General features: G+C 39.4%; 1 protein-coding gene across 6 annotated transcripts; it reads right to left on the bottom strand.

The window, feature by feature from the left end:
- Positions 1 to 2,277: 2,277 nt before the first annotated feature.
- Positions 2,278 to 23,779, bottom strand: LOC106926662 (interleukin-1 receptor type 1-like). Of its 6 annotated transcripts, none has more exons than XM_088011045.1 (12): positions 23,521 to 23,779; positions 11,436 to 11,531; positions 10,325 to 10,577; positions 9,287 to 9,479; positions 8,642 to 8,810; positions 7,258 to 7,320; positions 6,792 to 6,927; positions 6,553 to 6,704; positions 5,289 to 5,432; positions 4,375 to 4,542; positions 3,007 to 3,287; positions 2,278 to 2,878 (listed from the first exon to the last, which is right to left on the bottom strand). In XM_088011045.1, the coding sequence occupies exons 2-12, from the start codon at positions 11,527 to 11,529 to the stop codon at positions 2,591 to 2,593; spliced, it is 1,941 nt and encodes a 646-aa protein (XP_087867171.1). In that variant the 5' UTR covers positions 11,530 to 11,531; positions 23,521 to 23,779; the 3' UTR covers positions 2,278 to 2,590. The 6 variants fall into 6 exon arrangements, with proteins under 6 accessions (XP_087867171.1, XP_087867187.1, XP_087867181.1 ...); XM_088011061.1 differs by lacking the exon at positions 23,521 to 23,779 and adding an exon at positions 21,608 to 22,186; XM_088011055.1 differs by lacking the exon at positions 23,521 to 23,779 and adding an exon at positions 19,254 to 19,581.
- Positions 23,780 to 24,937: the final 1,158 nt, after the last annotated feature.

Genomic DNA, 24,937 nt, shown 5'->3' with positions numbered 1-24,937 from the left:
CAAAAACTGTCTAAACCTTAAAACCATATATATTTCCATGCATTTAATAAGGTTTTCATGAATTCAACACAAAGTAGAGCATAATTACCCATTCAAATCCAAATCCAAACCGTGTGGTGAGTATTTGTCATCATTAAATATTCCCCCGTCAACTGGTATTGCCATTATGACAAGATGAAAGTGATTGGTAACAAAAGCTTCTCGGCCACAAAGTTGTCTGCCACGTAAAACCAAAGCATAGAGTCAGTGGAGGATAAAGTGCACAGGGTTCAGAGGTCACCAGCTTTCTACTGAGTCATCAGCAACGGCAATCTGATCTTCACGTATCGCTCAGAGCTGCTCAGGAACAGTACATTGGTTAGCTTCGTGTAATGATTTTCCGTGGCCTAGCAGCAGCATCCTAGCCTTACATCAACAAGTCCAATGAAAGGCGCTGGGAGCTGTGATGTAAAACACACCACAAATAAGAGTATAGTGGAGACTGGTTCTTTACAGAGCCACAAACCGTATCTCATTCTAGTTTGTTTACCCTCCGCCTCATCCGAGGAGGTTTGATGCAGACGGAAAAAGTGAACTCTGGTCTGACTAAAAACTTAAAAGTCTTCAGTTGAAGGTAACTCCATCGCTTTTTCTGGCACAGTTCAAATGTATATGAATGTCAAGTGGACCAGAGACGCCGCCAAAAGCAAGAGGTGGACTATGGCGCACGGTATAATGGGTAAATACAACCAAAACAAACATACGAATCTAACCATAGACATAATATAAGAGTAGACGCCTCATGGACCGCTCTCGCCTATTGTCGCTGACGAGATTTAGGGCGGCCATCTTGGAGCGGTACTCCACTCCACTCAGCGTTATGTGTTTAGCAGGAACAATGACGTATCAGCGCATTTAATCGATCATAACACACTTTTTTGTTACTGGAAACCATATTCAAACATCTATCAAAGCAACATTTATAAACAATTGTATTTTTAAGTATGTTTTTAATACATAGTTCATCATATTTAAATATGCTTAGTGGCTATAACAATAGAACAGGAATGGGATATTCTGATATCGATGTATGAAGAGCATATTACAAAGCACACAGCCGTTCATAATTTATTTAATCAATTATTTAGTAATATCAATACATATTTATATAACTATACAAACACAAATAAATAATGATTAATAATGATACAAATAAATAATGATTATTACTGAATAATATTTATTGGATGCATGTTTATATGTATATACATACATACATATACATATATGTATATGTTTTTGATCCGACGAGTTCTAGCTTCAGTGATTCAGCAGCTGAGATTGAGTCCAAAATCCGATGCGAGATTCATCCGTTTCTCTTTATAGACATTTCCCTCTTCTTCCTCACATCGTGTCTTTATGAAACCTTCAAAACAAAAACGGAAGATTTGGGAGCCATCTTACTTTTGACAGAGTGAAAGAATTACTCTTTACCACCTGTGTAAACTTTGCCGGTGAATGTTATAACACATAGTATAAGTTTTACATTGTTTCATTTCCAATATAGGCTCTTGTGTCAGATAATCTAAGTCAATGTTAGAGAATAATTAATTTTTTTTAGATTTACAGAATCTCAGTTAGCCTTCATAGCGGGGCTGAACCCGTATTACACCAAGCACTGTAGCTAATATTAGCTGGTATCTCGCCGGTGGACATAAATACAGTAAAGTAATATTCTAATCACAAAATATACACAATAATATGTCCATCTTACTTATGAAATGTTGTTTGTCAAGCCCTCACATCAATAATCCATAGATCCGAATAACAATATCCCTCAATGCTGAGGCATCTCCTGTTGTTTTGGTTGAGCAAAGTAGGAGGGACGACCGCTCCAAGATGGCCGCCGTATTTCCTGCGCCGGAGCGGCCAATGCGGGGTCTACTCTTATATTATGTCTATGAATCTAACACTTGTTATCGGGAGAAAAGGCTTTTTCTCTTGTTCCAAATATTGTCTTCTTCTGAGATTTCATGTATTACATCGTATTAAACCCCATTGATTGGGAGCCACATGACATTGGTATTGGTGTCACAGTCAATAAGCCTTGTACGATTAGTAAAACTATACTCAAAAATACACATTAAAGAATGAAGCTCACTTTGATATCTTTATCCACAAACAAGTTAGTAATAATGATTGTTGAGTTTATTTTTGATAAACTTCTCTCTTATTTAAAAACCTTTAAAACAATGTTTAATGCTAAAATATATTTAAAAAAAAGTTTGATGAGAGTCATTTCACTGTTTTGCAAATGGCTTATATTTACATTTATAGTGTACAAAGAAACTCACAGCTTTCATTTTCTCTATACAACAATAAAAAAAGACCAAATATGTACAAATATTTTCATCATTTTTACAACTGTATTTACACTAATTTACATAAATACTTAGAAAATAATTCCAACACTTGTTTTCAGGAAGCTTTGGGTAGCTGTCATGCTGTACACATCAGATGGTTTTGAGGTTTCTTCGATTTCAGTACATGTTGCACAACACTGGACCCTTAACTGACAAGAAGTGGCAAAAATGTCCTCTGACCATTTGGGTCATAAGTTCAACAAGGCAGTTTTCTCTGGATAAGCTGCCCTCTTGCCTCTAACTGGCATATGATACCTAATTTCTTTCCAAAACCTGGAGGAAAGAGAGAGGGATGGTGACACTTGTGAGTCCTTTCCACGTCTCTCCTCGTCTTCTCTCCATGTCCTCCATTTCTGCCTCGTTCGGAGAGACTTCCACCAGCACACGGCGCCCTGTTTCTTCCTCAGGTGGCGAACCGACTCGGGGAAGAGGGCCAGCTGGGCCGGGGTGATCTCCTCCAGCTCCACCAGAATGACCTGAGAGGACAGAACTCCATTAGAACCTCTTTGTTGAGGACACTGGAAGATTCTACGTGAATAAGAGTTGCTTATTGGCCAAATTGTGTGACTTTCTGTGGCTATACGATGACATTTCTCTGTCTTACCTTTAAGGAGCCCTCCAGCAGCGCTCTGTTCATGGATGCCACACATTCCAGATGCTGCCTTGCGTCCGAAAACGCTTTGTCGTCACCACCAAAACCCACGCTGCCATTGCCCTCGCTGGTCCTGCTTTCGATTTTATCAACCTCCTCGCTAATCTTCGTAATGTTGTTGTTGTTACTGCTGGTGCTGCTCGTGTGCCTCTTTTTAATGAAAGTGGAAGCGGTGTAGAGCAGGAGAACACGACGACTAGCCTGAAGGTTCTCATCCACAGAGTCCACGATGGCTGCAGGAAGACAGGGAGCAAAGAGAAAGATGAGAAACCGTGAAGGGAATAGGATGCATATATAAACTATGCCAAACCACCCCAGGAATGACAAGTGAGATGGAAAACCAGATAAATGGACTCCAGTCGGCTGAGTGAGGACTTGAACAAGGTAGCTAAGGAGAAATGGCGCACTCTGAATGATCACCAAGGGATGTAACTGGACAATAAATTATCTTACACTCGAGGTGCCCAAATCCAGTTCTTCAGAGCTGCTTTCTCCAAAACTGGTGAATCAAATTATTTGATGTTTAACAGGCCTTTAAAGAGTCGAGTGACTGAGGATGTTCTGTTATGAAGCTGGAAATGTTATTTTTTCAAAGACTAATTTTGTCCATGCAGGACAAAAAAATTGGGAAGTCTGCCCTCATGTGTTCATGTTACGCATTGCAACTTAAACTTTTATCTGGATGAAAACTTTATTAAACAAGTAGCAGACAAGCAACATGGTAATGACGTCCTGTTGGACATAACTGCAGATATTTTTCGCTTCAGACTGCATTACATGTATGTATTAAAGGAATAGTTTAGTATCTTTGTTTCTGCTTAAGATGTAGCCCACCAATGCGTTATTTGACTGTGAAAGTAGTCTTTTTGTTATGCAAAGTACCCGCGATTTGCGAGGTTGTCCAAGATGGCGTCTGTAGTGTAGGTTATAGACGTATTTAGGATGTTAATCAGTAGAAGTTATGTTTAAAAGTGCATTTCATATTCATATTTTTGTTGTATTAATTATCTTGTTTTCAGTTTCACACTAATGAATGTCATTAAACCTGCTGACAACGATGTTCAGACTTTTGTAAAATGCTCTTAAAGGGCATCTTTGTTTTGAGTTGATATTTTGGACGTTATTTAACATGTCAAACTTCACTTCAAACACATGAGTAGCAAACTTTTTTTTCTGTTTTTTGTTCAATTTTTTTCAAAAATGACTTTTTGCCACTCTTCCATAAGGCCCAGACTTACAGCACAGTTTGCCTTCATACTGAGGTTTCACACCAGTGCTAAATTAGCTTCAGAAGCTAACTTTCCCATGTGGGAGACTTACCCTGCCCCGGCAGGCAGTCACGGCCTGCTATGAACAGTTTGTAGCCACAGGCCTGTTCCAACACTTCAGGCAACGTCTGCAGGGCGAACTTCTCCACTTCCTCACTGAAGCCAAAGGCACCAGGACTGGGGTATGCCACATAAGCGTCATACAGCTTGCCATCAAGATCTAAAAATAAATTTGAATTGGTTGCATAAAAAGCTTGCTTCCTCAAAACAGACAACAAAATTGTACCAAGTTAAATAACAATGGCTTCAGAAAATAATAATAATAATTAATAATAATAATAATAATAATAATAAAAACATGAGCGCACAAATGAAACTTACAGGGACCAATTAAACTAAAATGAATGCTTTGAATTGAGGGAGGAAGCACAGAGAAAACATGAATTAGAGGAACAAGCACACTCCATTCTGAAAAAAACCCTTGGTGGGAATTAAACCTTGCACCTCCTTGTTACAGAGCAACAGTGCCACCTGCTGTTCCACTGTGCAACCCACAACAAAAACACAATCCATTTATTTATTTCACATAGTGATAATTATAATCAGGCAGTAAGTTTTTTTATTATAAACTGGACAAAGTCAGAAAAAGTTATTTTACCAGGAACTCAGTTTTGAGTACAATTTAGTCAAAATCATAGGCGGGTGAAATTTTATCTGAAAGAGAGTGCAGTGCTGTGGTTTGTGTGCTTCCTCTGTAAAGATGTGCTGAAATGCGAGATAAAAAATTTTGAGATTCTGTAGCTTTGGATTTTTGTGTGCTACTGTATCCTATAGCTGCCGTATTGTTTTTTCTTTGGTTTGTTTTCAGGGAGAGGCTGCTAACTGGGTGTTTCTACTTTATTTCCAGTGATGGTGTTGTAGTATCCGCAGCACATTTTTATCTTCACCTCTGCTGTAAAGTGTTACCTTTATTTGTATAAAGGACTGGAAACGCTCTCCTGAAGCACAGCACAATGTCTATCCTGAAGATGTAGTAGACGGTGACGCTGATGACGAAGAGAACAGTCACTCCACCAAACACTAAACCGATGGGAAGGATGATGTTCGGATCTGTGGAAACAAGAAATCATATATCTGAGTAAAATCAGTTTACATTGAGAATACTTTGTTTTTAGCTACGTAGTTAAACAGACTTTGCTTATAAATTTGTTCTGTAAAAGTATTCCAATTACTGAATTGAAAAAAGAGATATTTTTTTCTGAAAAATGATCAAATCTGCTGCAAAATCTCAATATCAATGCTGCTGCTCAGGCTCTCACTAAAACCAGGAAGATAGATGCACATACAGTTTATAAATCACTGAACTGTTTTGGCACCACAATACATTAAAGATCTGCTATTGTCATAGCAACCTTCCAGACCTCTCAGGTCTGCTAGTTCTGGTTCTGCTCTGCATCCCCAGAGCCAAACATGGAGAAGCAGCATTCAACTTCTATGCACCACAAATCTGGAACAAACGTCCAGAAAACTGCAGAACAGCCGAAACACTGAGCTCCTTTAAATCAAGACTAAAAACCCGCCTGTTTGTAGCTGCTTTTGCACCACAATTAATGAAACACTAACAAACATTTTGATGTGTAATGGTGGCACTTGGAAAAATGCAGTCTCAGTTGTTGCATTTTGTGTTTTTATAATATGAAGCACTTTGAATTGCCTTGTTGCTGAAATTTGATTTGATATAGAAAAACCAAAGTTTGATTTTCATTGCAAAGAGCACTGAGCTAAACTGTTTGTTTTCTACCTTTAGAAATGCTTAGAGTTGAATGAAGGTCATTCTGTCTATTACTCTTAATTTCTTTATTTTCACTTTTATGGGAATTTGCATGCTTTGATTCAAACGTCACTGCTGAGTCACCAGTAAGGGACAAGTAATGTTATTCTATTCTAAGTCATCATTAAAAACTGTCATTTTCGCACACGTGCTATAGGTTGTTGATCACATGACTATTTCCATTGCCAGTTTGCAAAATACACAAATTTTGATTCTGCCAGGAAAAAACCCCCACCTCATTCTAGCGCAAAACTTTTTTATCTAAAAGCATGTTGTTGTTTTTTTACTAGTGTTTTTTCAATAAGCTGATTTATTTTTGTAATTCCAATTTGTGTACAGCTCATGCTATGTAATGCACAGTGGAGCACCGTAAGAAAATCTGATGCCCACGAGCTTTACCTGCTGGTAACAAAGTAAAATATCCGTCCGGGTAGCCCCGGGAACTGAAGACCCTGCAGGTGTAGTTGAGGTAGAAATCCTCCTCCTTCAGTTCGGAGAAGAGAAGCAGCCGCTCCAACCACACACCCTTTGGTTCATCTTGGGTCCACGAACTGTTAGAAAGTCGAATCATTGAAAGCGTCGGCCTTAAAAGTTGGCATCATTTTTCCACTAGCAGAAGTTAATTTAAATGTACCAACCGCAGGTCTGATGTGTAGATGCGGTCAGACGGCTCAGAATCAAACATGACCTTATTTTCGACCAACCAAATGACGTCAATGAACGGTATCCCAGCACCGGGAACAAACACCAGACAACTCTTTGTGAAATTTGACCCTAAAAGCAAGACAGAAGAAATTTGTCAGCCTGACTGTGATTTGCTGAACTCAACCACTGATTTATTTGAATTGTCTTTTTTATTTGATATTATTTGGCATGTCTTGTTCAGTATGTTGAAGAGCAAACCAGTTAAATTAACTGTACTAAACAAATCTGGATGTATTTATGCTTTTGTAAAATACGCTAGACATGTTCGAGCAAACTTTGCACGTCTGATAACATTGCATGGACATTTAAAACACTTAAGACTGTATTGATTAAAAACTAAATGTTTCAAACATGCAGGCACATTTATAAAAGCAAAACATGTCAAAAGGCAGACCTCACCTTTTGCCTCCTTGATAATTTCATTTTCCGGCTTATGAACTTGTGGAACGAGGGAGTACTTATCTGAAAAGAGAAAAAAATTAAAAATGTATGATTTTGTTTCTTGCTATTTGATCATCTCTTTTGTTTGCTTGGTCAAGGCAATTGAATTCTGCCACTGTTGGCATAATGGCATAATAAAAAAATATAATTTAATGGTAGTGTTGCTACACACTCATGCACAGTAGGTGGCGGTGTGCACCTACTGTGCTTACGAGCCGTCATAATAGAAAAGAAGAGTGAATGACAGACTGACACTGGAGGGAATTCTGATCAGAAACTGTTGAGAACGAGAATCTCAATCGACTTACTTATTTTATTAACTTTCAGCGCTGAAAGGAGACGCTTTACCATTACATCCGAGAAGAGTTTCTAAAAAAGTCTGTGCAGCGTCTGAGGAGAAGGAGGAGGGTAGCTGATTATATGAACTGAAGACACTCCCTGAAATCACACCATGTCTCTTGGCCTGATAAGTTTCTGTTTCTCGCGAGAAATGGACCTTGGTGTCTAACAGAATCAAAAATGTAACTCTTTACTATGGGCCCTTTGTCTAATAGCATGTGACTCTTTCTCGGCCTGGTAAAGCATCTCAACAAAACTCTAACAAAGTAAATCTGACACCTAAAATAAGAATCCAAACTAACAGAAGGAATGAACTAGAACGAGGTCGTACAAAAGCAAATGAGTCCAAAACCTACTTTTGAAATATTTAACCAGTTACCGTATTTTCCGCACTGTAAGGCGCACCTTCAATGAATGGCCTATTTTAAAACTTTTTTCATATATGAGGCGGACCGCATTATAAGGCGCATAGAATAGACGCTACAGTAGAGGCTGGAGTTACGTTATGCATCCACTAGATGGAGCTGCACTAAACAGAATGTCAACAAAACAGTCCGACTCCGGTCGGCGAGGAGAGCCTTCCGCGACTGGGCCGGGGCGTGGCCGGATGATGGTCACCCTTCTCCATTCGCACACAGCATGTTGGTGGAGAACGTGGTGCTAAATGATCTGCAGACGACCTGATTATAGACGATCGGTAGGTAGATAGGTCAGTCAAACTTTATTAACAACCAGCATTCTGACAACTATCCCAGCATGCACCGCGCGCTTCTTCTTCTACGGGCGAAAATGAAGTCGGCGGCTGCTTACCGTAGTTACTAGACCTGTTGTGGCTCAATATTGGTCCATATGTAAGGCGCACCGGATTATAAGGCGCATTGTCGGCTTTTGAGGAAATTGAAGGTTTTTAGGTGTGCCATATAGTGCAGAAAATACGGTACTTCAAAAGTAGGCAGTACGAATAATTTTTGCTGTTATGTATAAATGCACGATCTGAACTGACCGTCTACCGTTGCTTCGGTGGTCTCCGACACGGTTACTGTCACGCCATCGAGGGTAAAGGTCAAAGTGCAGGTGTAAGTGCCGCTGTCTTCAGTTTTCACCTTGTAGAAGGCCAGTTTGTTCCTGTCCTGGAAGGTTTGGATGCCTGAGTCCAGTATGGGGTCACAGCCCTGAGTCGGATGAACAAAAAATTATGTTGAACTTTAAAGACCCACAAGGACTCAACATGATTTAATAACTTGACAATAATAATAACAAAGGCTATGATTATCCATTTTTAAGGGTAGAGGATAAGATTTTATTGCGTTTTATACTTTGTTCCTAAAGGGACAGGTGCGATTTTCCTGAACTGCGGTTCTGTTGAGAGGAAACTGTTGCATACAACTCATCAGCACGAAACCAGATGCATATAAAAAAAACCTTCACCTGCAGAAAGTTGAACTTGAACATACTTAGGAAGGCATTCATCTCATCTTCATAAGGAAAAGAGAGGAAGCTTTTTATTCCAAGTGTTGTAGACATTCTCTTGACTGTATAGAAAATTGTTTCACAACAATAATGCGGGAAAGCTAGAAAATAATTTGTGGTCCGCTGATTTTGCTGTGTTCATGTAGACCTGGGCTGTGAAGAATTGGATGTTACTCACTTTGTACCACGTGACAGAGGAGCTGATGCCATATCCATCCAGTTTCTCAACGTAATCCCCCAGAAGGCAGTTCACTCTGTCAGCCACATCTTTTGTGAGAGATGTAAACGCTTTCTGTGGCCTTCCACACTCTCCAGCCTCTGGCAGATTTATCACCAGCTTAATGGACTGCATGTAGCACTGAGAAGGAGTTCTGCATGGAAAGACAGTGCAATGTTTTCATTCAGAGTGATTATTGTCTCTTTATGCAACAGAGGAACCCAGATGATGATGATGATGATGTCATGGCTTTGGAAACTTCTGATAGGCTAACATGTTTGAATTAATTGAAGAGTGGCAGAATCATAGTGTGGTGCTGTTTTTGCTGCAGGAGGAAATGGTGCGCTTCATAAAATAGAGGAAAGAACATTATGCGGAAATCCTGAGCCAGGAAGTTTAGATGAACTTCCTGGCTCATCTAAAGACATGAGCCAGGAAGTTAAAGTTTGGGCACAGATTGGTCTTCCAAATGGACAATGACCCTAAGCATAGGACCAAGGTGGCGACAAAGTGGCTTAAGGACAACCAAGTCAATGTTTTGGTGTGGCTGCCACAAAGCCTTGATCTCAGCCCTTTGGAGAAGTTGTGAGCAGATCTGAACAGGCCTGACTCAGTTCCTGTCAGGAGGAATAGGCCAGAACTCCGGCAAACTATTGTTAGAAGCTTGTGGAAGGAACCCCAAAAGGTTTGATCCAAGTCATACCGTTCAAAGGCAATGCCACCAAATACTGAGGAAATGTGCGTAAACTCCTGCGTTTGTGGCATTTAGCAAGTAGAAATAATTTTGCTAATAGCAATTAACCTAAAATAAGAGAGGTTTGGTCTTATTTCATGTCAAACAGTGAGGAAAAAAAAGATGTAAATGTCTTTATTTGGAGTAGTTAATGTAGAAAGACCCTACAATGGATATCAGTTTTCCAACAAGTAGTAGCCTAAACAGAAGCCTTTACAAAAGCCTTTGCTTTGTTGTAATGACTTTGCCTTCAGACAGTCTCTTACCGCACTATGGCGAGGTATTCCCCATCGTCGTCCAGAGTGGTGTTGAGAAACCAAAGTGTCTCCTGGAGCACCAGAATCCGACCGGTCTCGTTTCTCATCTCCTGTCCCGTCTTTGCGCTGAACCAGGTGATGTTGAACGGGACGGCGGTGAAGTTAAAGACGTCCGGAGACAGCAGGGTGCTGTAGAGCATGGCCGCGTCCCCGGGCACAGAGAACACCCGTTCAAACACGAGCTCGTAGTTGGTGCAGCTATCTGCAATGCAGGTCACATCGTTTATATCCAGGTGTTCAGTTCTCAACTTTCTGTCAAATTCTAGTTACTAAAATTAGCTTCACATCATGTCTGTTCATCAGAAAACTCATGCTGTCAACTTAAATGTGTGATGTCACTTTCAGGTATGATTCAAACTTCAGCAACTATAACTTTAAGCAAACTTGTTTTAAACAAACTCGTCATTGTTAGTGAGCAACAGAGCACAGACATCCTTTCTGTCAACTTTATTTGAAAGCAATGCTGCAGTTGCCTTGATTAGGTGTACATTTTAAAACTGTGTTCCAGTCAGAGTCCCAACTTTAATCTGACAGAGAATATCTGGAGAGAGCAAAAGATTAGGGTGATGGTAAGGAGATCTTCCAGTCTCAAGAAAATCTCCTTACAATCATACCAATGGAATTGGTATGATTCAAAATACCAATGGAAACCTGTAAGACTATATTATATTATAAGATATAATATAATATATTATAATATATTATATTATAAGACTATAAGGTTTGACTGCTATAATGGCAATAAAGAATTTTCCTATATTATTGAAAAGGATATAACTAATTTTTCACATGCTTCAATAAAATGTATAACTGATCCATCATATAATTTTCTTTTGTGAGACGGGTGGATCATGTTGCATTTTTGTCCACAAGAGGGCAGTAAAACGCTTGCACATGACGAGTGGAGGCTGTTGAAGAAGCAAAACCATGGGAAATGTCGTACTTGTGATTTAATAAACAACATTACAAAGCAACAGCCTATTGCCTTTTTTTTTTTTTTTTTTTCAAAAGACATATGGTACTTTGGTACATTTATGTCAAGACAGAAAACAAAACCAACCTTTCTTCATGAGCTGAGCCTGGGCCAGTCCACCACAGATCCCTGAAATCCAGAGGAACAACAGAAAGCTTTCCAGCGATGAACTCGGGCCCATTGCTGGAAACAAACGGAAACACATAAATGACCGTGCCTTATGGATTATAGCAGCAATCTGAACATGCTGTGCCAGCCAGTGGGTCTCTGACACAAACCTCCAGTGTAAAGATTTTCATAACACTTGTGTTTCTCTTCCTCTCTCTGCTCCTTCCTTCCCCATTCTCCCACCCTCTGCTCCTCAACCACAGATACCGGTACCGGAGGAGTCACAGCGGAAACTGCTGAAAAACGCTGAGTAATGCTTTCAAACCAGGCACCGTCTGGTGTCCATGGAGACGCCATTCTCCGTATCTGATGACTAAATTAACCCAAATGATTAAAAAAGAAAAAAAAAAAACACCCAGTCTCCCTCACTGTTGAAGGTATTCTGTTCTGTGCTTAGGCTTGTATGTCTTTAAAAACTAAAGAGCTAATGCTAAGGTCAGACTGTCAAAACTAAAAACAAGGCTAAGTTTAATGCCAAGAAATGTTCTTCCTGCTGGGTTCATCTTGAAGATTGTAATGATTGTTTTTCCCCTCTGCACCTTCATATTTTATCTCCTCAGTCAAATAAAACTGCAAATATACACAAGTTCATGTTAGAAGTTTTCATAACCATGCCAAGAGAGGGAAAGCAATTTAGGAGTAAAATGGCAAGAAATTCTGATGTTTTTTCTAAAAGTGTGTTTTAAAGCTGTTAAGTAAGTTAAGTACATTTCCTCCATGCTCTGGTTGTTACATTAGTTGTTTTGCCAGGATTTCCTTCCTTTAACGTGGCCAGGAAAGAACCCATCAACATCTATTATTGGCAATCTTTTTTTTTTTTAAATTAACATGAATAAAAAACTGGATTATGTTGATCCATACTGACTTGCTTCCTTTCTTTCTTCAGAGAAGAACATTTATGTTTACCTGAACGCGCTACAATACTTTTTTTTTTCTACAGTGTTTGATGGAGATTAGAATAACTTTTTAGATTTAACATAAAGGTTGTTTTGGAAAATGCAGCCAGTCGAGCGAAGTGTCAGAAACGCCGATGCGGCGCAGCAGACCTGTTAGCTAAGTGTGACTTCCTGTTCCTGCCTAAATTAAACAGCAATACCTTTACAGTATTCATCCTCTACATCGCACCATAGATTATTTACACCTATATGTTCACACAGAGCGTGTACAGCTTCAAATAGGAAATGGCTATGTTTTTGTTTTTGACTGTCTCCATAGCGACGTCCCCCCCCACCAGTGTCCTTTGTCCATCAGAGGAAGGACGCTGTAATGTTTGGAGCACCTCAGGGCTCAAACACAAACTGGCAGTGCATTAACAAGCAGTTCAGGTGCTGGTTACCATGGATACAGAAATTACACTTTTTTCTTTTAAAGCTCTTCCTGCTGCTTGCGTGTCAACATTTGTGACAGGTGCAGCTTGATCTGCATCTGAAGACCGATGCGGCTTCATCATCATCGTTCTCTAGACTTAAAGAAGAAGAACAAAATGAAACATTAGTAGTCTTATAGTTTCATTGGTTATATCTGTTTCTAACACCACAGATTTTCCCACGGAGAGTGATCTTTATCTAACCACATCCTTCGCCAAACGTGTGACTGACTGACAGTGGCAGACGGGGGAGCTTCGCTATTCATTTCCAAAGCAATGACTGGGTTCAGTTTTGACTAACAGTGTTGAATCATTTGACTAAAAGGGGTTTCAGGTACAGTTGCGTGTCTGTATTATGCCTTTGGGACTGTTTAAACTCTCAATTGTAGTTTCACAACAATATTGTAGAGATCTAATCTACATGGATAAGATGATATTTCTGAAAGAGATGTGTGTGATGCATGTCCTCCTGATGTTCCTGTTGAATTAAAAGCTAGGAAAGCAAAATCCTCGACCTGTTTGTTACAAGTTGGAATTAAAAATATCTAATTTACAAAACAGTTCAGATTTGGAGAAATTTATTCTTCTCTTTTTTTCTAACCTTCACTTCTGATCGGGCTGCATTTATTATTCTTTGGACACAGAAAGTCCAAACTAATCATGTATTAAGTTTGATTGTTTTCTCTCTTTTTCTTTTATTTGCAACTTACAATGCAGTTATATATTTCACGAATCAGGACCACTAGTGGCTGCACCAGTAAATGACTGAATAATATCTAAAAATCAGGTCTTTCTCTTCTATTTAATACAACAAAGACAATTAAAAAACTGTTTTTTTGTCACTGAAGAGACTTTTAGAAAAAAACTAAATAGATAAAAATAAACAGTTATCAACATATAAAAAGCATCCTACAAAAGCAAGATCGTAAGAAACCTGATTGCACAAGTAAATTTGTAAGATCCGTGACAAAGCCCAAAAATTTATAAGGTTGAAATCTACCTGAGGTGCTAAGCTTTTTTTTCCAAAAGACGGATTGTAAGGGGAGAACATGCAAACTCCATGCTGAAAGACCCCAAGCCAGGATTTAAAACCTGCTGCCAGGCAACAGCTCTACCAGCTGCACCAATGAAATTAACCTCACGGCTTAAAACCAATTTCAGACACGATACGTCTGGAGCCGTTTTGGTTTAAAAAGTCAGATGCTAATTTTCAGCTCTGATCGGAAGTCAAATAAGTCACAGATTTCAGAAGAGAAGAAGTCCAGCTAATCTGGCTCAAGCACCTGGGATTACTCTGACTTGAGTGACTAAGAACCTGCATAACCATCCAGAGTCGTTGCAGAGTCAGAGCATGCCGAGCATAGTTTAAATCTGGGACAAGCTTAGACAGAGCAGCACGGGAGAGGAACCCAGGAGGAGTTCAGCAGGTCGTCCTGACAGTGGGTGGATGGAGATGGATGACTCTCATCAAAGGGAAAATTATTTTGTCTCAGCATTCTGACTTTTTTTTATTTATTATTATTCGAGGGACTTATTTAATCTTATGAGATCAAAAGACATAATTCTGAGGGAAAAAAGTCAGAATTCAGAATTTCAGATTTTTTCCCCTTTTTTTATTAGATTTTTTTTACTTTAATCTTCTGAGATCAAAATTCTGCGAAAAATCACAGAATAATATTTTTGTTTGTTTTTTTGTTTCTTTTTTATCGGTCCTAATCCTCTTCCATTGTGTCAGTAGCTAGTTGTGCTAGCAAAAAAAAAAAAAACTGCATTGAAAATCATGTTTAAACTCAAAATTTGATTTTCCAGACCTCAGATTAAAGGAGAGCCAAGCTTCTTTTCTTTTTTTTTTTATCAGGATCTACTTAATCTTCCAAGCAAACAAAGCTCCATGTTACTACCGCCTATGGAGACGGTGGAGAGGTTGAGAGAGCGATAAAGTGATTACTCTGTTTGTCCTTGTCAAAGAGGAGGAGCGGTGGCTGCCTGGAACTGGAAAATTCATCTTTATTTTATTGAAGTGATAACACACAAATCTCTGATTGCTTCCCGGACGGACCTTTCTGCTCCCAACAAAACAAGCTCATTCATTCTCCAGAGCAAAGCACAACATGTCCAGCAAATGCTTGCGAGGCAGAAACCACAGCGTGCGACGCTGTTGGGTAATGGGCCTCTCTAACGGAACAAATTTGTGCAACGATTGATTTCACGACGGAAAGGTGTTTATTTCTGTTTGCCTTCAGTCAAGTGCTAGCAGGAGGGAGCTGTCCTGCTCAGTCACGCGAACTTTGTCCATCTGTTTGTGAGGCGACCGTTTCAACACTCAGGCTCAGGAGCGAACACGGGTCCAAGGTCCCGACGACATGTAGGGAACCGATAGGCTCGTAAACATCTGACGTCAAGGGCTTCGTAGTCAACACTGTGTCATGTTCACAAGCTGAGAAACCAAATCTGAAATTAGGAATGAGTTTAGTGTTACTCATAATGCAACAGAGATGTGGTTGATTTGATGCAACAAAGCACTTAAGATTCCTGACAAGTCAGAAGGGAACAGAAAGAAAACGACAAAGATACAGATTAGACTTTTACTGGCGAATTAAATGTAAACGTTACAAAGACCAGTGGTTTTAGTCTGTTTTCTCATGGTTGCATCATTCCAAACCTCAGGTTTTCTGTGGCTCTACATTTTTGAACTGAGCTTTTGTTTAACTTTTATAAGAAGGTAACATTTTGCATGTCGTAGTGACGTTTCTCGGGTCTTTGTTCAGTAGATTAGTTGGCCCTGTAGGCTGAAGCTACAGTCAGTCTTACTGTCTGAAAACAAATGCAGTTTCATAACACAGGTAACAGAAACACTCATTTATAAACCTTTAAACCATCATCATGTTTGCATTAGATGGTTATTTACAAAGAAGCTGATTGGTCCACAGAAGTGATGTTGGAGGTGGTGTACCACCATTGAGCTTCCTGTGTGAAACACACATTGAGGCCAAAACATGCAAATCATTTCTACTAAGAGAAACTGTCAGACAATAAATTACAAACCAAAAATATAGCTGTTTCAAGCTGCGTTGCTTTTCTGTTATACAGTTTGTCTCACTGGAAATGCTTTACGTCTTCATGTTTCCCAACAGGTACGTTGGTGATGCACCTCAGTTTCACCTCTGAATGTAACTCTGAATATAAGGTGTATTAATATGTACACCTTATACACAACATGATTGTTTAAAAGTTCTTGGGGTTTGCGACGTCTCTCCGTCTCCATTCATTTCCTATGGAAGTTGCACGATGAGACACAATCGCTCTCCCTCCTCTAGCCAAACACCCGACAAAATCAGTGCATGTGAAATGTCGAGCTCGTATGTGTAGAAGTACACAAGTGAACTTGTGTAACGACACAGGAAAATTGTCAAAATTGTGTCAAAATTATTTGCTGATTTAAAAAGGTTAGCTTAGGACAAAATTGTTTTGGGGTGAAGTTCACATCAGCTAATTTAGTTCCCATTCCTTATATTACTAGGAAGAAATGGTAAGCTAAGCAAAAATGACAATTTTTCTTTAAAGGGAGAAAGATTTGATTTCTTATGAAAAAGGGGAATTGAAACCTCGATCCTTGGTTCATGCACTGAGTCTGCGAGGCGAGTCCCAACTTGCTACGCTGACTGACACACGCCCTGAATGGGTGTAGAGTTCCCACCACAAGTCTGTTCATCAAGCTTTGTCATTCATTCCTGACCAGAGAGATCAACAACTGCTAATACCTGAAATAACTGCAGACGCCTATACAAGAAGGTCAGTTTGCTACTACTCCACCTGCTGTCTAGACCGCCTGAAAGAAAGAAGGAGTTCTTGTTCACCTGTAGCAGCTGATGAAGACAAAGGAGTAAAAGTCAAACAAAATGAATGACCATGTATAACATTTCCATGCCAGTTAGAGATACTTTTAAGTTCCAGTGTCATTTAAATAGCCGGGGCTGCATGAGGTGTAGCTGTATTAGTCCCCAACGCAGTCGTCCAGGGTGCCATTCCTAACTCTTGGGAACAGCATATCCATCCCCACCCTTTTTCTTTTTCCTTGCCCACTCCCTGTACAATTAGTGTCCTTAACGGCCTGTAGCGCCACGAAATCATAAGCCTTGAAAAAGGAACAAAGACACACTTGAATGGGCTGTTTGATCAACCTCAACAACCTTTCAACCGCCTTCAGGCATCAATAGATGTACTTCTGCAGACTTCTGCAGATTTTTCCTTTAAAAAAATGTTACTGTTCTTACAACAGTTTGAATGTGTTGATCAGTTTGTGAGGTTTTTCCTCAATCACTCGTCCCTTGCAGCAAGAAGGTCCAGAGTGCGACTTGCGGTCTGGGGTCTTTCTGGATGGAGTTTGCTTGTGCGTAAGTAGATTCTCTCTGCGTACTTCAGATTCCTCTGACACTCTAAAACATGACTCATCGATATCTAAATTGAGAGAGTGTGCACATGTTTGTCCTGCTTGTCTCTGTTGCCCTATGAAAGACTGATGAACTGTACAGGGTGTACAGGGTGTTGCCCAATGACCACTAGAGATAGGCAAGAACAAGCAGGTATAAAAAATTGATGGATGGTTTCATTTTTCCTGTAGGTTATGAAACTGTTTCAAAAAAAGGTCCACTTGCAAGTTTTTGACAGGTTTTTAGTTGGTCTAGAAGTTCCTAAAAGTGATGAGTTCTCCAATCATCCATTAGGGAGGCCATTGTGGTCAATAGCTGAGGCAGGTTGCCAAGGCATTACAAGGCATCACAGACTTGTGTAATCACCTTTTCACTGTCAATGAATGAGGGATTGTGTTTGGTAATATTGCCGATATTTAGAAAGTTTTCCTTCCTTGTAAAAATATTTAATTTCTCTCTTTCTACTAGACGGATATCAAACATGCTCCATGAAAATGTTCTTGATTGTTAAAAATGTCTCCCACCCCCCTCTCATCTGCCGGTTGCGGTTTGGTGGTGTCGGGTTTGTCGCTTCTGTTCGCATCTTCGGGTGTTTCTCACATTTGGGTTCGCTTTCTGTTTTGGAAAGCCTTGCGTGCTCAGGATCAGAACTGGACGTGCTTCTCTTTGTCAGAGAGCGAGGTCTGAACCCCGTTCTATTTTTAGCCAAGCATGAGAAAATATCTCTCAACCAAAGATGCAGAGTTGGGGTAGACGGAAGGAGCAGCTAATCTCAAGGGTGTCAAAATACATCGTTTCAGCGAAAAAACATAAGCATGACACGAACTGTAGTGGCCTTTCCAAGTGTAATTACTGTAATCTCCGTAACTGAGATTGATGAGTTACAAGCCGTGGGAGGCTGTCAAAATCCATGACTCATTTTGCACTAAAGAAGCAACACAACGGGAGTTACCTCTGGCGCAGCGCGGCACGATAGCTGGGGATCAACTTGACACAGGGCAAGACGGAGAGAAACATTCTGTAAAGTAAAAGCGTGTCTCGTATTCTTATTGTGAAGATCTTTATCTGCTTTGGTTTGTGGTGAGATGCTCCGAGAGATGTCTGATTTATCACACCTCTTTCAACAGTAGCTGTGACGCAACAGAACAAATTGTGCTCTGGCAAAGCTAGATGTTAACGAAGCAAACAGCTTCAAGAAGAAACAATGCTCAAATCAAGATACACGAAGCTCCATGACTTGGGGAAAAAAATGGGGAATATGCCAATATAGACTTGTTTTTGACCTCAGCTCAGAGTTTAGTCTTACACGAAACCCTCTGGTGGTTTACTGAACGACAACTTGACTTGTTCCATGCATGAAGTGGCTAACCATGTCCTAACCAGAAGCAGTGATTGTTGTTAAAACACATGTTGCTGCAACTGCAGAAATAAATGTAGACAGAAGAGCAAACAGGGAGGACAATAAAATCCCGACACTTCTAATTAGTAATCCCAAACCAATCTAGGATAAGCACAGGTTTAAGGTGCTGCATCATGCTTTTCTATACATGCTTTGTAATGGAAAAAATTCTATACAATGCTTGAGAATAGTTACCTTTACTACAGTTTCTCCGTCTGCGACAGGAAGAGAAAGGAGGTGAGCCCTCTTTTGAGGTTGGAGTTAAAAAGCTCTTCAGTCGGAGAGTCAACACTGAACGCTGTGTTTTATTGACATCCTACTTATACAAATTTATTATGCGGGCAATATTAGGTGATTCAGTTCCTACAAGAGCATTAAAAAAAAAAATCTAAAATAAAATAAAAACTCTGTACCCTAAGCTTAAAGCAAACATGCAAAGTGCATTGACTCACCTAAGAGCAAGCAACGCGCGAGGCGGTGAGACACACAGGAAGGATTAGAGAGTTTACACGGGACGCCAGAGCAAAGAGAGGAAGCCTCACCTCTGACCTGTGCGTGCAAAGTGGAGTCTCCACCATGCAGCTCAGCCAGTTAGTCAGCAGCTTGGTCCCACCTCCACGGGACGAAACAACACAGAGAGAAGGAAGAGTGTGTTTGGATTGCGGCTGGACGCTCTCCGTTCACCTTCCTCTTGCATTTCAACACACTGATAAAGTCTTTCTGATGCCCATCCCCAGGTGAATAACTGACCGTAAGCTGGCCTAAAAATAGCTTCTCCTAACTGGAGAAAGTGTTAGCTGCCACTGTGTCATGACTGCAACTGGAAATAATTTCCTGGACTCAATAGTTACCAAAAAAAAAAAAATTATGGAGTTACTTTGGCACACACACACACACACACACGCACGCACGCACGCACACACACACACACACACACACACACACACACACACACACACACACACACACACACACACACACACACACACACACACACACACACACAAATAACTCCCCTCATTATGATCCTTTCAAGTTCCAAAAATTGGAAAGTTGCCTTTTCATAACCTATTTTGAAGGTTATGCAGCGTAATTTATAATGCATAAATTACGGCTGATATTTTAGAAAGCAAACATTGTTTTCCTCTAATAACATGACACAACCCAAAGTTGAGTAATGTGGACACACCAGACGTGATGCCATGGCAACGAAACAAAAGCTCTAGCAGACTCAGCAACCTCAAGGTAACTCCCGAGTGTTGTTTGTGAGCATAAACTTTCTCAAAGAAGAATAGCTTTTCACAGAATAATTGGTTTTCTTTTTCTTGTTTCAATAAACTAAGCTTGCTGACATCCACAAACTTGGTTATAAAATAAATCAATAAGTGTTTATCCTTTATGTTTATCATCAGATAAATTGTAAATGCATTTTTACTAGTTACATTATTACAGCATAAAATTCTCATTATATTTGTAGTAAAGTAAGACTTTCTGCAGCTTCCGTTCACTAGATTTATGAAACCACTGAATGCTCCACTAATATAAAGAAGCATATTCTGCTGACTCAGACGCTTGGATTTAGAGAAAAAATGCTGGTCAGAACTGGAGCCAAAGGTCTGTCTTTGAGAATGCTAACAAAAAAATAATGTTTTTTTTTGTAGTCACATTTCCCATCAGAAGCATCATATTTCTTTAATAACTATATTCTCAGCTACTTCTAGTTTTACTCTGTTTCATATTGCTCATCTTAGAACAATCATCCATGTCGTTAAGTGCTGCATAAACTGCAAAAATGTACATTTAAAATGACAGGAAAAAGAGTATGGTTTCCCATAAAACAAGCATATTGCTGGCTGCCAGAAATGTAAGGCTCACGGGTTTCCCCATTGGATTATGACTCGATAACTTGTTTGATAACGTCACAGTAATCATACATTAGCATTTAGTTATGAGTCGGTCTCAATCATTCACAGCTCACTGCAAAATGTCACATTGTTCGAACAAAGCGTGAACCAACTACAACCCACAAAGTGACAATAAGCAAAATCCTGGACTTCTTTTTTTTCCTCCTGAGTCATATAAAGATAAATCCACAAGATTTCCCCCCCCCCCCACGACAAAAAGAAAGAAACTTTCTTCAGTTCAGATTGCAACACTACAAACATTTGAGCAAATCCTCCCTCCCCAGAAAAGAAAAGAAAAGAAAATCATCTGGAGAACGCTACGAAATGTTCAACAGTGAAAGTACAACAGTGTGACCCGGGCTAACCAGCTGTGACGGATTAAGAAAACAATTCATCAGCGAAATTATTTATTTGGGAGCAAATATGAGTCATGTGATTCAAACATACGCTGTTCCAGAAAGATCCGCGTACGATGAGCAGTGGCTGTTAAATAACCAAATCCACATTCAACAACTTTATATATGCCCATAAATTAACTCAACTGATTGTTTTTTCATTCCACGTCTGGAAGAAGTGTGATATATATATATAAAAATAAAAAAAATGTAAGCCAGGCATTCAGATAAGCCACATTTTAAAATTTAAAGTTCGGACATAAAAAGAACTTTTCTTTGAGAAATTTTGATTGGACTTGATGATGATTGTTTATCGAAGCTGTCCAGTGATTTCGTCATCAGTAAAAAGCGAAAACAAGTTTTGGCAAAAATGTTTTGCCTCTTGTTTAAACTCCACTAAAACGTCTGCGACAGCTGGGATGAACTCCACATCACCTTAGCAGTGCCTTTAAAGTGACCTTCAACTTTCCCACATTCTGTTTTTTTCATGAATTCAAAACAAAATCGTGCATAGTCACCAATCTGGAGGAAAATTATGGAAAAAGGTTTCACAAGTAAAAACCCAAATATTGTAGTTGGAAATTATGATAACCTCACCTCAGTCAATACTTTGGAGAATCACGTTTCACTCAAAGTACGTCAGTAAGTCCTTCAATGTAAGCTGATATCGGTTTCGCTTATCCAGAAACTCACAATTTTGCTAATTCTTCCTTTTAAAAATATCTCCAGCTAATTTTGGTTGCCTTCGAACACTGATTTTGGAATCTTGCGTCTAACTTTTATTGAATTTTGCACTGGAATTATTTGTTTTGCGTGAACATCACTTTCTTCTTTCTCATGTTTGCTGTGCCGCCTGGACAGAGTTTCTCTCAACTTCCTTTCAACAACAGCTTTCTTCCCGACACTCTTTCACAAGATTTGTGTCAAAGTCAGTTTCAGTTTACAGACCACACCAGCCGGACCGCAAGATCAACTTCAGATAAAAGAAAATCCCAGTTTAAAAGACAAAGCAAACATCGGCTTACCAAACTCCCCTAAAAAAATAATAGTCAATGAAATAAGTTGGGTTTTGCACATCTACTAGTTTTTCTGCCCATTGATTCTCCTACCTAACTTGCACATTTCTGCAGCTCCTCCAGAGTTAGAGTTGGCTCTAGGCTGCTTTTCTGCTTTGTGCGCTCATTAGCCAGCCTGCATGTTTCAGCGGATGGTCATGCCTTGGCAGGTTAGCGGTCGTGCCGCGGGGGTTTGTCAGATGGTGGATTGAACGGAGCTCTGTGAGGCGATCAGAGCGTGGGATGTTGATTTAGAGCCTGACTAAACTTCATAACCTTCTCCCTGAACTCTCTGCTGCACTGAAAAAACAAACACGGGGCTTCATTTCTTACATGTCATAAAGTTAAGCTTGTCAAACTTGCTTTATTTACGTTTGTTTAACATGACAGTTTAATATATTTACTTGGATAAACTGATTATTTGTGACAAATTAACTTTTTTCTGTTTACAGTGTGTTTTTCATGATGATGTCTTTTACTTTCATGTTCTTTAACTAACCTCTGAGGCCTTCACTGAACATCTGTATGTATACTGACACACAGCTGGATGTCTTTTTTTTTTTTTTTTACTAACAATGTGACTCGTTTTATTTCACTCCATATCCATCAGGTGTTTCTTTGTAAAATTGTTTTAAAACTCCATAATGTTTTTCTCCCACTTTCCCCCATTTGTTTTGTTGGCTTGTGTTGGTCCGTCACTTAAAATTTGGCTGAAATGCATCAGATATTTTAGTTGTTGATTTATAGATCCACATATTTTCATGTACATACTTGCTCTTATTTCAATTTATTTACTTCATTTATTTATGTTTAGATCATATTAACTTGTAATTGTCACTTGTGTTATACTATATTGGCTAATATTTAACACTGGAAAGCAGCTTGTCAAAAAAAAAGAACCAATTTCCCCTCAGGGATCAGGAAATATGTTTTTATGATTACACGATGTAAAGCACTTTGAACCGCCTTGTTGCTGAAATGTGCGAAACAAATCAACTTGATTGACTGATTGGTTAATTAAAGTATATTCTGATTTTTCGGACTCTGATTCTGTAACGTGACAAAATGTGGAAACTATTGTTAAAGCTTTTACAGATTGTCCTCAAATCTCTTAATCGTCTTAAGTTTGAAACAGTGATTTTCTTTTTTCCCCTCCAATACGTTTTTCTTTTTTACTTTGTATTTGGAAAAATAGCTCAGTATATCAGACGTGCTAAACGTCAAGAATTTTGAGTTTTAGACAATACAAGCAAACATTGTTGGAATAAGTTTGGTGCTTTGTGACCAAAGGGAAATCTAACCACAGCTTTATATTAGCTCCAGCAGCAGTGAGCCCTGAAGAGAGCCATAGGACGTCCCACATGGGAATTCCTGAGGTAAGACATGACAAGTCAAGGATCTCTTCGTGCTAATGCTTTTTCCATGAATCAATGTCGTTTAAAGCGTAGAACTCACCAGCCTGGTGTTATGTTAGTTCCTATGTGAAGACACTCTCTTCCTCAGGTTCCATAAAAAGCCACTATAAACATCTTTATGGAGGGAAAAAAAAGAAGAAAAAAGTAAGCTGAGTCGTCGCGTTCTTCCCAGCTCTTACTTCCTCTTCTGGAGACTGAAGCAATTTCCTTTTTAGTAATCTTATGAAAGCCAGCAGATGTGCTAACATGTTGAGCAACAGCTGGGAGGAGAGCAGTCTGGGATCATGCTCTTCATGTTTTACACACCGTGCTCAGCTCTTACATAGCAGATATTAGACTTTTTTTCCCCTTTGTGTTTTGTTCCCAGTAGCAAAGTTTAAGTCATGACACTGCTGCTAGAATAAACAACGTGAGTCGTTTCCCAGCCTGCTGGATTTTTCCAGCGTTTCTGAGCCCGGTTTCCCTCGGGACTGTCCTCTTCCACACGTGCATTTGGTTTGTGTTCGAGCATGGAGAGACCTCTTGTGGTTGAAGTGAGAAATTACACAATATTTAATAAATGCCGAGACGGAGAGAAAAAAAGAAAGTCCACACTTTTGTAAATATTGTAAATAATTACATTTAATGTTTAATTTCTATATTTCTATGAATCTGAATGAGGTTAAAGATTAATTTACTGTGGAGCTTTGTGTGCTGTCGAGTACGTAAAAACGCATTTATGTAGTTTCTGCTTCTAAGTCGAGGCTTTTTTAATGTAGTTTTTCCCCTCTATGTCTGTGCGCATTAGAATAGTACTAAATGTTTCAAGTGTAATATTATTTAGTTCATCTTAGGTTTTATGATGAGTTCTTATTTGCTCCCATCTGTCAGCAGCAGAAGGATAAACTGTGTGGTCAAAATGTGACAAACATCAATAATCTTTGGGGGAGAGGGAAATGCATTCTAAACTGCATTTGTCACTGCTTTCTTCTCCTTTGATGTCTTTTGCTCCTGGATGACTTCTTCTTAAATGTACAGTTAAATTTTTTAAAACAGTTCCTCACGCATATTTAGGACACAGCTGGGAGGATACCACGGGAAGTGCTTGCTTGCTTTCAAGCTAATTTTATAGCTTAGAATTGTAAAGATCTGGACTGTATCATGTGGAGTTTCCCATTAAGCTACAGTATGTAACTTTTGTTAAAAAACAATATGTTTTTTTGTTTGTTTTGTTTTTACATATTTGTTAGGACAATATGAGACCAAAAACAACCAATTAGAGCCAGGCGGAAGGTCTTAGTGTTGTCAATCAATGTTGCTAAATGTGCTAATGGCGGTGCTAATGGCGCCATTAGCCTCCGCTAACGGCTAGTTAGCATGGGCACGCCGTCGTTGGTGCCCAGGCTAACTAGCCTTAGCATTCACAACAGGCTCTGTAATCAGGAAGAAGCCACAGCTTAGCGGAAAACAAGGAGGGC

This window comes from Poecilia mexicana, unplaced genomic scaffold (assembly GCF_051168715.1).
Source record: "Poecilia mexicana isolate PSO_F unplaced genomic scaffold, ASM5116871v1 scaffold_2, whole genome shotgun sequence".
Classification (NCBI taxonomy): Eukaryota; Metazoa; Chordata; class Actinopteri; order Cyprinodontiformes; family Poeciliidae; genus Poecilia; species Poecilia mexicana.
Note: the sequence above shows the minus strand (reverse complement) of the source record. Positions and strands in the feature narration are given on the sequence as shown.

What these genes read in the sequence shown, in the direction of transcription:
- LOC106926662 (XM_088011043.1), bottom strand. Translation starts at nt 11,813, where the DNA reads ATGGCGTCTCCATGGACACCAGACGGTGCCTGGTTTGAAAGCATTACT. An exon ending in CACCGAAGCAACGGTAGACG is followed by an intron (nt 7,321 to 8,641) that starts GTCAGTTCAGAT and finishes TTCTCTTTTCAG; the next exon opens with ATAAGTACTCCCTCGTTCCA. An exon ending in TGACTGCCTGCCGGGGCAGG is followed by an intron (nt 3,288 to 4,374) that starts GTAAGTCTCCCA and finishes GTCTTCCTGCAG; the next exon opens with CCATCGTGGACTCTGTGGAT.